The sequence below is a fragment of the Notamacropus eugenii genome, chromosome 5 (assembly GCF_028372415.1).
Source record: "Notamacropus eugenii isolate mMacEug1 chromosome 5, mMacEug1.pri_v2, whole genome shotgun sequence".
Taxonomy (NCBI): Eukaryota; Metazoa; Chordata; class Mammalia; order Diprotodontia; family Macropodidae; genus Notamacropus; species Notamacropus eugenii.
In genome coordinates, this window is record NC_092876.1 from 21478977 (window position 1) to 21491136 (window position 12160).

A 12160-nucleotide genomic window follows, 5' to 3' on the forward strand; every position below is an offset into this window, starting at 1 on the left:
TCCCACATTGATTACATCCATAAGGTTTCTCTTGACTGTGGATTTTCTGATGTATAACAAAATTGCTCCTATGTTTGAAAGCCTTTCCATACTGATTACATTCAAAAGGCTTGTCTCCAATGTTAACTGTCTGACAGAAAGGAAGAGTGTGTTTCCTTATGAAAGTTTTCTCACACTGATTATGTTGATAAGGTTTCTGTCCAGTGTGGATTCTCTGATGTACATCAAGCTGAGAGCTTCTTCTAAGAGCCTTTCAACACTAATTACATTCAAAAGGTCTCTCTCCAATGTGATTGTCTGATGAAAAGTGAGAGTACATTTCCTTATGAAAATTTTTCCACAAAGACTACATTCAAAATGACTTTCTCTAAACTGCATTTTCTTGTGTTTAGCAAGACTGGAGCTCTGTGTCAAAGTTTTTTCACACTGATTACATTTGTAAGGTTTCTCTTCAGTGTGGATTCTTTCATGTGCAGCAAGATGGGAAGTCTCTCTGAAAGCTTTTTCAGATTGATTACATCTACAAGGCTTCTCTCCACTGTTGATTTTCTGATGTTCAGCAAGACTGGAACTCTTTGTGAAAGGTTTTCCAGGGGTTGCGGAGCCCAGATGACTGAATAACAGCATGGTCTTTCTAGAGTGCTGCCCTGAAACCCAGCTAAATACCTGTAAAAAAAAGATTCTAAACAAATTCTGGAGCTGCAGGACCCACAGAATGATGGAGTGAAGCAGATCTCCAGCCCAAGACAGCCTGGAAGGTCATGAGGAAGTGTCTATTATGCCATGCTGGGGGCAGGGCGCAGTATAGCATGGGCCATGCTAGCACAGACAGGACATGAGCAGTCCTTGGGGGGACTGAATCTCTTGCACCTGTGGCAGTTTCCAGACTTCAGGATCCCAAAATGCCAAGGACAAATTGGAAAGTCAGTGGGAAAGGCCTGTGGGACCAGTGTGAGAGAGTGGAGTAGTCTGCCTCCAGCCCCAGGGCAGCAGAGGGGAAAGGGGGTGGAGGAACCTGCAGCAGCCACAACAGCAGCAGGGGCAGCTGCAGCCGCTGTTTCTGGAGCTCTAGGCCCACAGATTGGGGAGGAATGGAGCTGCTGACAGTACACGCCCCACTCCCACTGGAAGCAGAGAACTACCTTGACAAAGAGCTCAAAAGTCACGTAAATGGCTGAGGAAATGATTAAAAACCAAAAAAAGAATCAGATGATAGAATTTTACTTTGGTCACAAGGAAGACTAAAACATGCAAACAGAAGACAACAAAGTCCAAGTTCCTCCATCCAAAGCCTCCAAGAAAAATATGAATTGGTCTCAGGCCATGGAAGAGCTGAAAAAGGATTTTGAAAATCAAGTAAGAGAAGTAGAGCAAAAATTGGGAAGAGAAATGAGAGTGATGCAAAAAAATTATGAAAAACAAGTCAAGTGCTTGCTAAAGGAGACCCAAAAAAATGCTGAAGAAAATAACACTGTAAAAAATAGACTAACCCAAATGACAACAGAGATCCATAAAGTCAATGAAGAGAAGAATGCACTAAAAAGCAGAATTGGTGAGATGAAAAAAGAGATCCAAAAGCTCACTGAAGAAAATAATTCCTTAAAGATCAGAATGGCACAGATGGAAGTTAACTTTATGAAAAATCAAGAAATTTTAAAACAAAACCAAAGGAATGAAAAAGTAGCAGACAATGTGAAATATCTTATTGGAAAAACAACTGACCTGGAAAATAGATCCAGAAGAGACAATTTAAAAATTATGGGACTACCTGAAAGCTATGATCAAAAAAAGAGCCTAGAAGTCATCTTTCAAGAAACTATGAAGGAAAACTGCCCTGATGTTCTAGAACTAGAAGGTAAAATAAATATTGAAAGAATCCACCAATCACCTCCTGAAATGAGATCCCAAAATGAAAACTCCTAGGAATATTGCAGTCAAATTCTAGAGCTCCCAGGTTAAGGAGAAAATATTGTAAGCAGCCAGAATGAAACAATTTCAGTATTGTGGAAATACAATCAGGATAACACAAGATCTAGCAGTTTCTACATTAAGGGACAGAAAGGCTTGAAATATGATATTTCAGAAGTCAAAGGAACTAGGAATAAAACAAAGAATCACCTACTCAGCAAAACTGAGTATAATACTCCAGGAGAAAAAAATGGTCATTTAATGAAATAGAGGATTTTCAAGAATTTTTGATGAAAAGATCAGAGCTGAATAGAAAATCTGATTTTCAGACACAAGAATCAAGAGAAGCATGAAAAGGTAAACAGGAAAGAGAAATCATAAGGGACTTACTAAAGTTGACCTGTTTACATTCCCACATGGAAAGATAATATTTGTAACTCTTGAGATGTTTCTCAGTATTGGTGTACTTGGAGGCATTACATACATATAGACAGAGGGCACAGGGTGAGTTGAATAGGAAGGGATGATATCTAAAAAAATAAAATTAAGGGGTGAGAGAGGAATATATTGGGAGGAGAAAGGGAAAAATAGAATGGGGCAAACGTTCTCTCACATAAAAGAGGCAAGAAAAAACTTCTTCAATGGAAGGGAAGAGAGGGGCAGTGAGAGGGAAAAAGTGAAGCTTACTTTCATCACATTTGCCTTAAAGAGGGAATAACATGCATACTCAATTTGCTTTGAAACTCTATCTTACACTACAGGAAAGTAAGGGAGAAGCAAGAGGTGGGGATGATAGAAGGGAGGGCAAATGGGAGGAGGAGATAATTAGAAGTAAATACTTTTGAGGAGGGATAGGGTCAAAAAAGAGAATAGAATTAATGGGCAGCAGAATAGAATGGAGGGAAATATAATTAGTCTTCCACAACATGACTTTTATGGAAGTCTTTCGCATAACTACACATGTATAACATATATTGAATTGCTTGCCTTCTCAGTGGGGATGAGTGGGGACGGAGGAAGGGAGAGAAGTTGGAACTCAAGAGTTTTAAAAGCAAATGTTAAAAATTGTTTTTACATGCAACTGGGAAATAAGAAATACAGCTTTAATGGGTTATAGAAATCTATCTTGTCCTCCAAGAATATAAAGGGGATGGGGATAAGAGAAGTGAGGTATATGATAGAAGGGAGGGCAAACTTGGTGAAGGGGTAATCAGAATGCATGGTATCTTGGGGTGGGTGGAGGGGAGAGATAGGGAGAAAATTTGGAACTCAAAATCTTGTGGAAATGAATGTTGAAAACTAAAAATAAATAAATAAATTTGAATTTCTTTTAAAAAAAGAAAGTTTTTCCACACTGCTTTACCTTCAAAAGCTTTTTCCAGTGTGGATTCTCTGATGACCAATAAGAAGTGATCTGTATCTTATAAAATTTAATGTTGAAATTTAAAAAGAAGTGAATGAATAAACAAATAAAGTGGGGGAAAACAAGTGATCTGCAGCAGAAAACCTTCCCACATTCATGACATTCATAAAACTTCCCAGTATGTATCTTCTGAGGTCTATCAAGATCTGAGTGCTAACCAAAGGCCTTCCCCCACTGAACACATGCATCTTTTCATTCCAGGGTGAAATCTAGGCTGGCAAGGAAGAGATGAGTGATGGATGAAGTTCTGTCCCATTCATTATGTTCATCAGGCTCCTTTCTAATGGGAATTTGCTGATGGGTAAAGAGCTTAGAGTTCTGACTCAATGCCTTTCCACCTTTATTACTTACAGAAAATTTTTGTCCAGTATCACTTCTCTGCTCTACCGAGGGCTAAACTCCTGCTCAAGGTCATTTCCCATTGATTATCTGGAGACATTTGCATTTCAGGAGACTTCCCCTGGGACTGAAAAAGCTCTACAAGTTCAGTAGAGCATTTCCTATATTCAGTATCCTGAAGACAATCATTCCTGAGATCCTTTTCTAACTGTGATTTAGGAGAGAAGACTGTCTGAATCTCTTTCCAATTTCATCAAATTTTCAGTCACTCTTTGGGTTTTTATCTACCTTGATATTAGTCATGGATTTCTCTTAAATAGAAGTCATAGGGACCATGACTCAAGAATCTTTGCAGGTCATATTCGTCCACAAAAATTCCCAGCTTTCTAGTGATCTCATTTACTTCAAATTTGGTCTCTCCATCTGAAGAAAACAATCATGATTGAGGTAAAATATTTCCAGGTTGTTTTAATTTGCATTTCTCTACTTAATAATGATTTAGAGTATTTTTTCATGTGGCTATAAATTGTTTGCATTTCTCCATTGGAAAACTGCCTGTTCATATCCTTTGACCATTTCTCAATCAGGGAATGACACATATTCTTATACATTTTACAAAAATCTTTGTCTATTTTATATATTTGAGATAAGAGAACTTTACTTGAGAAACTACCTGTAAAATTCCTGTCACCTGTCCAATTTTCTGCTTTCCTTTTGATTTTGATTACATCGATCTTATTTGTACCAAAAACTTTTACTTTAATGTAAACAAAATTATTCATTTCACACTTCTCTTCTCTATCTCTTGTTCATTTACAAATTGTTCACCTGTCTAATAAGTAACAGCTTCCATGTTCTTCAAAGTTTCTTGTATAATCTCTTCTAGGCCATATATCCATTTTGACTAAAATATTGGCCTATGCCCAATTTCTGCCATCCTTCTTTCCAGTTTTCCAAATAATGAATTCTTATACCAAAATCTTAAGTCTTTACACTTTTCAAGTAGAAAGTTATTCTACTTATATGCTGCTGTAAATTGTACGTCTACTCTGTTCCATTGGTATCCCTTTTCCATTTCTTAGCCAGTATCTGACAGTTTTGATGATTACCTTAGAATACTTAGTTCAAGATAGATTCTGTTAATCTTCCGTCCTTTACATTGTTTTTCATTAATTCTTTTCATATTCTTGACCTTTGGTTCTTGCAAAAAGATTTTATTACATTTTCTCTAACTCAGTAAAATAAGATTTTGGTAATTTCATTGTGATGGCCTGCAAAAATCAGTTTAGGTAAAATTGTCATTCTCATTATATTGACCCTGCCTCTCCATGAGCAATTAATTTCTCTCCAATTACTTAAATCTGATTTCATTTTTATGGAATGTTTTTCTTCTATTTATGTTTATGTATCTCCTGGATTTGTTCTGGCAGGTGTATCCCCAGTATTTTATACTCTTTAGAGTTATTTTAAATGGGATATCTCTTACTGTATCTTCTTGAAGGATTTTGTTGGTAATATATAGGAATGCTGATAATTTATATGATCTTACATTATATCCAGCTACTTTGCTAAAGTTATTGTTTCAACTTACTTGTTAGTTGAATCTTTGAGATTTTCCAAGGATATCATCATATCCACAAAAAGAGATATTTTATTACCTCATTCCCTCATCTGACTGCATCTATTTATTTTTCTTCTCTTATTGCTATTCTAGGATTTCCAATGCAATATTGAATAATGTTGATGACAGTGGTCATCCTTGTTAACCATTGTATCTTACTCAGAAGGTTGCCAGCTTATCCCCATTACAAGTGATTCTTGCTGACAATTTTAGTGCTTTTTATCATTTTAAGGAGAAATCCATTTCCCCTACACTTTCAAGTGTTTCTAATAGAAATGAGTGTTTTAATATTTGGAGGGGGTACCACTGATAACTGCAACTATGGATATAAAGCAGTTATCTTGTAATGGGAGATTTGGAACTCAAAATGGCTATTCTCTTCTGACTTGCTGCTTACAGAGGTCACTTATACTTTCTGAGGGGAAAGGAAATCAGAGTTTAGCAAGTGACATCCAGAAAAGTAGAAAGGTGTGGACCTAGGAAAGAGATGTCAAAAAACATGGGTAAGATGACCACAAAGAGGAAAGTTAATAATGAACTGAATAATCAGGGCATAGAAAGATCCATACAATGGGATGGTATCCTATCACCTGCAAGAATTCATATTTCTGAGAAATGAAGAATAACAGAAAAAAGGGGGGGGCAAGGAAAATATCTTGAAGGCAATAGAAGAATCTGTGTAAAAGAGTTAAGCCAAAATGCCTCAAAATCATTAATGCCACAAGGAATACAGACAGCAAAGGACAGATTCAGTGTCATAAATTCAAAAATAAAATGATGGTAAAAAAAAAAAGATAAAGAGAAATAGGGGGAAATTCTTTCAAGGAAAATGCACAGAAAATGAAATGAAAAACTAAAATAATTTGAAAGGGAAGAAAGAGGAATTGCTTTAACAATTGGTAAAAATGGGGAAAAAGAAAACCATTAATATTTGATTGTTTTATTTTGAAATTCACAAACGTGAATACAAAACGAACATTTTATAGACATCATGAAACAGAAAAAGAGGATTGTACATGAAACAAGTTCTAATATGTATAGTTTGACTTTCATTTTGGGTAATAAAATTCAGGATGTTCAAGAATATCAAAAGTGTTTTCATTGTTTCTGTTCTATTTTATGTAATATTACAATCCATTAATTTCCTTCATTACCATTTTGGGTTTAGGAGGAAAATTCATAGTTGACCTCTCACTGCTATCCTCTCCTATCCCAAATTGAAAAAAAAAGCAACAAAATATTTGTAGTGAAAGCACATAGTCAAGGAAAAGAAATTGCCACACTGTCCATTCCCCAAAATATACTTTTTATTGCACATCTTGTTATCTGTTACCTCTTGGTTAGGAGGCAAGTTGTACCAATTCCAATAATTTCCTGGTATAGTGGTTGACTATTACAATAAGAGGTGTGACACCTTGCCAAGTTGTCAGCCTTCATAATGCTGTTATTGTTATCAAGTACTCCCTGTAGTCTGCATTAGTCCATGCTAATCTTCCTAGTTTTCACTGAAATTCCCTGTTTTATGGCATATTATTACTTCATAACATTCATATACCAAAATTTGTTCAGCTGTTCTCTCACTACTGAACATCACATCTTACTTTCCAGTTCTTTGACATAACAAGAGGAGCTGGTATCAATATTTTTGTATACTAGGTTCCTTTTCCTTTATGGAAATATACTCTCTAGTGGTATCACTGAATCAGAGTATTATAGTGATTTTATGTGTATGTGGGGAGGGGGAAACTTCACAGTTTTACTAACAGCAAAATAATTAATATGACTTTCCCCCCCACAACTCTTTAAACTCATCAACTTTTTTTCTTGTTGTCTTTGTTAAATGCATGGGAGGTGGAACTTGAGAATTAATTTTACTGCATTTACTAATTATTGGAGAATTCTTGCTTATGTTTGTTCTAATTATATCCATGTTCTCCCCACTAATCTGTCCTCTCTCAGGTGAAAAAAAAAATACAACTCATAACAAATACACAGTCAAAAAAAAATTCCTATCTGATTCTCATTTTACCACCTTTATCACTCTGAAAAATCTAATTTTGTGATTTGCATTAGAAATTAGAATTTTTTTCACAAAAAGTGATTGAAAGAATATAAGTCATTCCCCAATTGATAAATGGTCAGAGGATATGAACAGGCATTTTTCAGAGGAAGAAATTAAAGATATCTATAGTCATATGAAAAAATGCTCTAAATCACTACTGATTAGAGAGATGCAAATCAAATCAGCTCTCAGATACCACATCACACCTATCAGATTGGTTAACATGACACAACAGAAAGATGATAAATATTGGAGATGTGGGAGAGTTGGAACACTAATTCATTGTTGGTGGAGCTGTGAGATGATCCAGCCATTCTCGAGAGCAAATTGGAACTATGCTCAAAGGGCTACAAAAATATGCATACCTTTTGACCCAGCAATATCGCTTCTAGGACTGTATCCCCAAGAGATCATAAAAATGGGAAAGGGTCCCACATGTACAAAAATATTTATAGCAGCACTCTTTGTAGTGGCCAAATGAATAAATTGTGGTATATGAATGTAATGGAATACTATTGTGCTATAAGAAATGATGAACAAGAAGACTTCAGAGAGGCCTGGAAAGACTTACATGATCTGATGCTGAGTGAAAGGAGCAGAACCAGGAGAAGTTTGCGCACAGCAACAACCACATTGTAGGAGGACTTTTTCTGGCAGACTTAGAACTTCATTGTAATGCAAGGACTTAAAAAAATTCCCAATGGTCTTTAAAGTCAAGATACCTTCCACATCCAGAGAAAGAACTATGGAATTCCATCGCAGATTGTAGCAGATCATTTTCTTTTGTATTATGTTTTGGTTTGTTATATGATTTCTCCCATTCATTTTAATTCTTCTGTACAACATGACTATGGTGAAAATGTATCTAATAGGAATGTATGTGTAGAACCTGTATAAAACTGTATGCCATCTCGGGGAGGGAGAGGGGAGGTGGGGAGGAAGGGAAAGAAAAAATCTAAGTTGTATGGTAGTGATTGTGGAACACTGAAAATAAAATTTAAAAAAAAGTGATTGATAATTTGCAATTCTCCCTTTCAAAATTGCCTGCACATAGCTTTTGGCCATATGTCTACTGCATCCTTTCTTTATATTCTTGTATATAACCAGTATCTGTTCTTTACATACCTTACACGAGGGCTTTGTGAAAGAAACCAGCTATGCATGTTTGCCAATTAACTGCTTTCCTTTAAACTTCAGATGTTTTTCATGTGATGAAAATTGCCCATTTTATTTCCTGTGTTCCTCTCTATTCCATGGAGATTAAATCTTCCACTATCAAGAACAGTATCTCTTCAAGATTGTTCTCATTTGTTTGAAATGATGTTTTATATCTAAGTCATGTACTCATTAGGACATAATCTTGGTTGATGGTGTGAGACTGGTCCCTATCTATTCTCTGCCAGACTAATGTCCAGTGTTGCCAGCATTTTGTGATAGTAAGTACTGGCCCTATGGTTTGAGGACTTTGAATTGATTAAAGATAAGGTTAGGGTTAGGTTCCCATTTTATTTTGTATATTACATATCTGATCAGTTTCTCAAGATCCTTATTTTTAAGTAAAATAAAATAGTTAAGATGACTACCACTTTCTGGTATAGTTTCAGATTTGGTCCTGTGATACCTGCTTCCCTGGAATATTGAAAGAGGCTATGGGAAAGAGACATGTGAATATACTTTTGATGAGAACATATATAAAGAGTCAGAATGGGACCAGAGAAGCCACTGAATCCCACGTCACCCTCATTTTAGATGAGTAAAGTGAGGCAAAGAAAGGTTCCTTCCCCAAGAACTAAGAAGTGTCTAAGTCAGGATGTGAGCTTGTTTTCCCTGATTCTAAATCCAGTGCCCTATCCATTACAATTATTGCACTCCTCTACTTTTTTCTGAATATCAAACTGAATTTGAAGGAAATGAATAAATTGCCTATATGTTTTAGTTTCCTGACTTTACTATGAGCCTTAGGATCCAAGAAATGATCATCATACACACACAAAACCACAACTAGAATTTCCATAGTGATTTAATACTTGCAAAGTATTTTACAAACAGTCTCATTTAATTTTCATTTCAAACCTGGGAGGTAGGTGCTCTTACTGGCCCCATTCTACAGATGGAAAAACTCAGGCAGGAATAGGTTACATGACTTGCCTCTCCCCTCCCTCTCCTGCCCCCACTCCCCACCCCAGGGACATGCATCCAGCTAGTCAGTGCCAGATCCTGCAGCTCAAGCCACAGCATTTCATCCACTGAACCACCTAGCTACTTAAAGCATTACAGAAGCAAATATCCAACAGTTACCAAAATTATATGAGGGCCTTCTGTGGGCAGGAAACAAAGTATAAATTAAATGGGGAATAGCTGAAAAAATTATAGCATATAAATGATGTGAACTTTGAGGAGCAATAGCAAACACTAGGATTTCAGGGAAACATTCATTGTAGTGTTTTAGGCACAGTGGAAAATCTGGGCTATTTAATGAGGTCTCTTTTGTTGAGAGGTCTAATGAAGTCTACGTTACAGCTAAAGACCTTCCCTTGTTGAAAAGATCCATCAGTTTTATCTCCAGAATGATTTATCCAATGCACAGTCAAGCATGAGCTCTAGTTAAAGCCCTTCCCAACTACTGCTTTTGTATGCCTTCATTCCAATATGAATATCATTGCCTACTTATAAGACTCCCCCAGAGGAAAACACATCCTCCTTGTGCACATTGTTAAGGCTTCTCTCCACGGAACTCTCTCATGTAAAGTAAAAGAGGAACTCTGGCTGAAAGCCTTCCTCACTGAGTCCTTATAGATCTACTCATGAGAACTAATTTTCTAATACTGAACAAGCTCTGAACTCCATTTGAATCTTTCCTCATTAGTGAATGATAACATTTCTATGATATGAATAGTCTGATGAGAAATAAGTGAAGTCTTCAGCACATTATTTCCCTAAGATTTCTCTCCAGCGGGAATTCTCCTAAGTTAAATAACCTAAGAGTGGTAACTAAAAGCTCTGTCATGTATATGACACTCAAGTTTCTCTCCAGTGTAGATTCTCTGATCAAAAGGAAGTCAAGAGCTCTTTGTGAAATTCTTTCCATATTGATTACATTCATAAGGCTTCTCTCCAGTGTGAATTCTCTGATATCCAGCAAGACTGGGGCTCTCCATTGTGGATTCTCTGATGTGCATTAAGACTGGAACACTATGTGAAAGTCTTTCCACACCGATTACATTCAAAAGGCTTCTCTGCAGCGTGGATTCACTGATGTACAGCAAAACAGCTCTTTGTGAAAGCCTTTCCACATAGTTCACATTAATAAGATTTCTCTCTAGAGTGGATTCTCTGATGGCCAGCAAGATGGAACTTGTCTCTGAAAGCCTTTCCACATTGATTACATTCAAAAGGTTTCTCTGCAGTATGGATTCTCTGATGTACAACAAGATTGCCCTTCAATGAGAAGGCTTTTCCACATTGATTACATTCATAAGGCTTCTCTCCTGTGTGGATTCTCTGATGTGCAGCAAGACTGGTGCTCTGTGTGAAAGTCTTTCCACACTGATTACACTGAAAAGGTTTTTCTGCAGAATGGATTCTCTGATGTGAAGCAAGATTGACCTTCAACGAGAAAGCTTTTCCACACTGATTACACTCATAAGGCTTCTCTCCAGTGTGGATTCTCTGATGTGCAGCAAGAGTGGACCTCCATGTAAAAGTTTTTCCACAATGACTACATTCAAAAGGTTTCTCTCCAGTATGGATTCTCTGATGTGTAACAAAATTAGTCTTCTGTGTAAAAGCCTTTCCACAATGATTACATTCAAAAGGTTTCTCTCCAGTGTGGATACGTTGATGTATAGCAAGGTAGCTCTTTGTGAAAGCCTTTCCACATTGTTCACATTCGTAAGATTTCTCTCCAGCGTGGATTCTCCGATGGGCAGCAAGTTGGGAGTTCCTTTGGAAAGTCTTTCCACATTGATTACATTCAAAAGGTTTCTCTGCAACATGGATTCTCTGATGAGCAGCAAGGTTGCCCTTCAATGAGAAAGTTTTTCCACATTGATTACATTCATAAGGCTTCTCTCCAGTGTGAATTCTCTGATATCCAGCAAGACTGGGACTCTGTGTGAAAGTCTTTCCACACTGATTACCTTTAAAAGGTTTCTCTCCAGTGTGGATTCTCTGATGTGTAACAAAACTGACCCTCTCTGTACAATCCTTTCCACATTGATTACATTCAAAAGGTTTCTCTCCAGTGTGGATTCGCTGATGTACAGCAAGATAATTCTTTGTGAAAGTCTTTCCACTTTGTTCACATTCATAAGATTTCTCTCCAGTGTGGATTCTCTGATGCCTACCAAGATTGGAACTATGTCTGAATATCTTTCCACAATGATGACATTCAAAAGGTTTCTCTCCAGTGTGGATCCTCTGATGTGTAGCAAAATTGGCCCTCTGTGTAAAAGCCTTTCCACATTGATTACATTCAAAAGGTTTCTCTCCAGTATGGATTCTCTGATGGGCAGCAAGACTAGAGCTTTTTCTGAAAGCCTTTTCACACTGATTACATTCAAAAGGTTTCTTTCCAGTATGGATTCTCTGATGTGCAGTAAGACTGGAGCTTTTTCTGAAAACTTTTTCACATTGATTGCATTCATAAGGTTTCTCTCTGATGGGGATTTTCTGATAGCCAATAAGGAGTACTTTGTAGCAGAAACCCTTCCCACATTCATAAAACTTCTCTCCAACATGAATCTTCTGATGTTTAATAAGATCTGAGTTCCAATCAAAAGCCCTCCCACATTGATTACATGCATAT

General features: G+C 36.8%; 1 protein-coding gene across 1 annotated transcript in view; it reads right to left on the reverse strand.

The window, feature by feature from the left end:
- Nucleotides 1-9355: 9355 nt before the first annotated feature.
- Nucleotides 9356-12160, reverse strand: part of LOC140508383 (uncharacterized) — a 58892-nt gene continuing 56087 nt past the window's right edge. Inside the window, 2 exon segments of the mRNA XM_072616227.1 lie at nt 9356-10509; nt 10511-12024. Coding sequence (XP_072472328.1) covers nt 10332-10509; nt 10511-12024 — 1692 coding nt within the window. The 3' untranslated portion in view covers nt 9356-10331.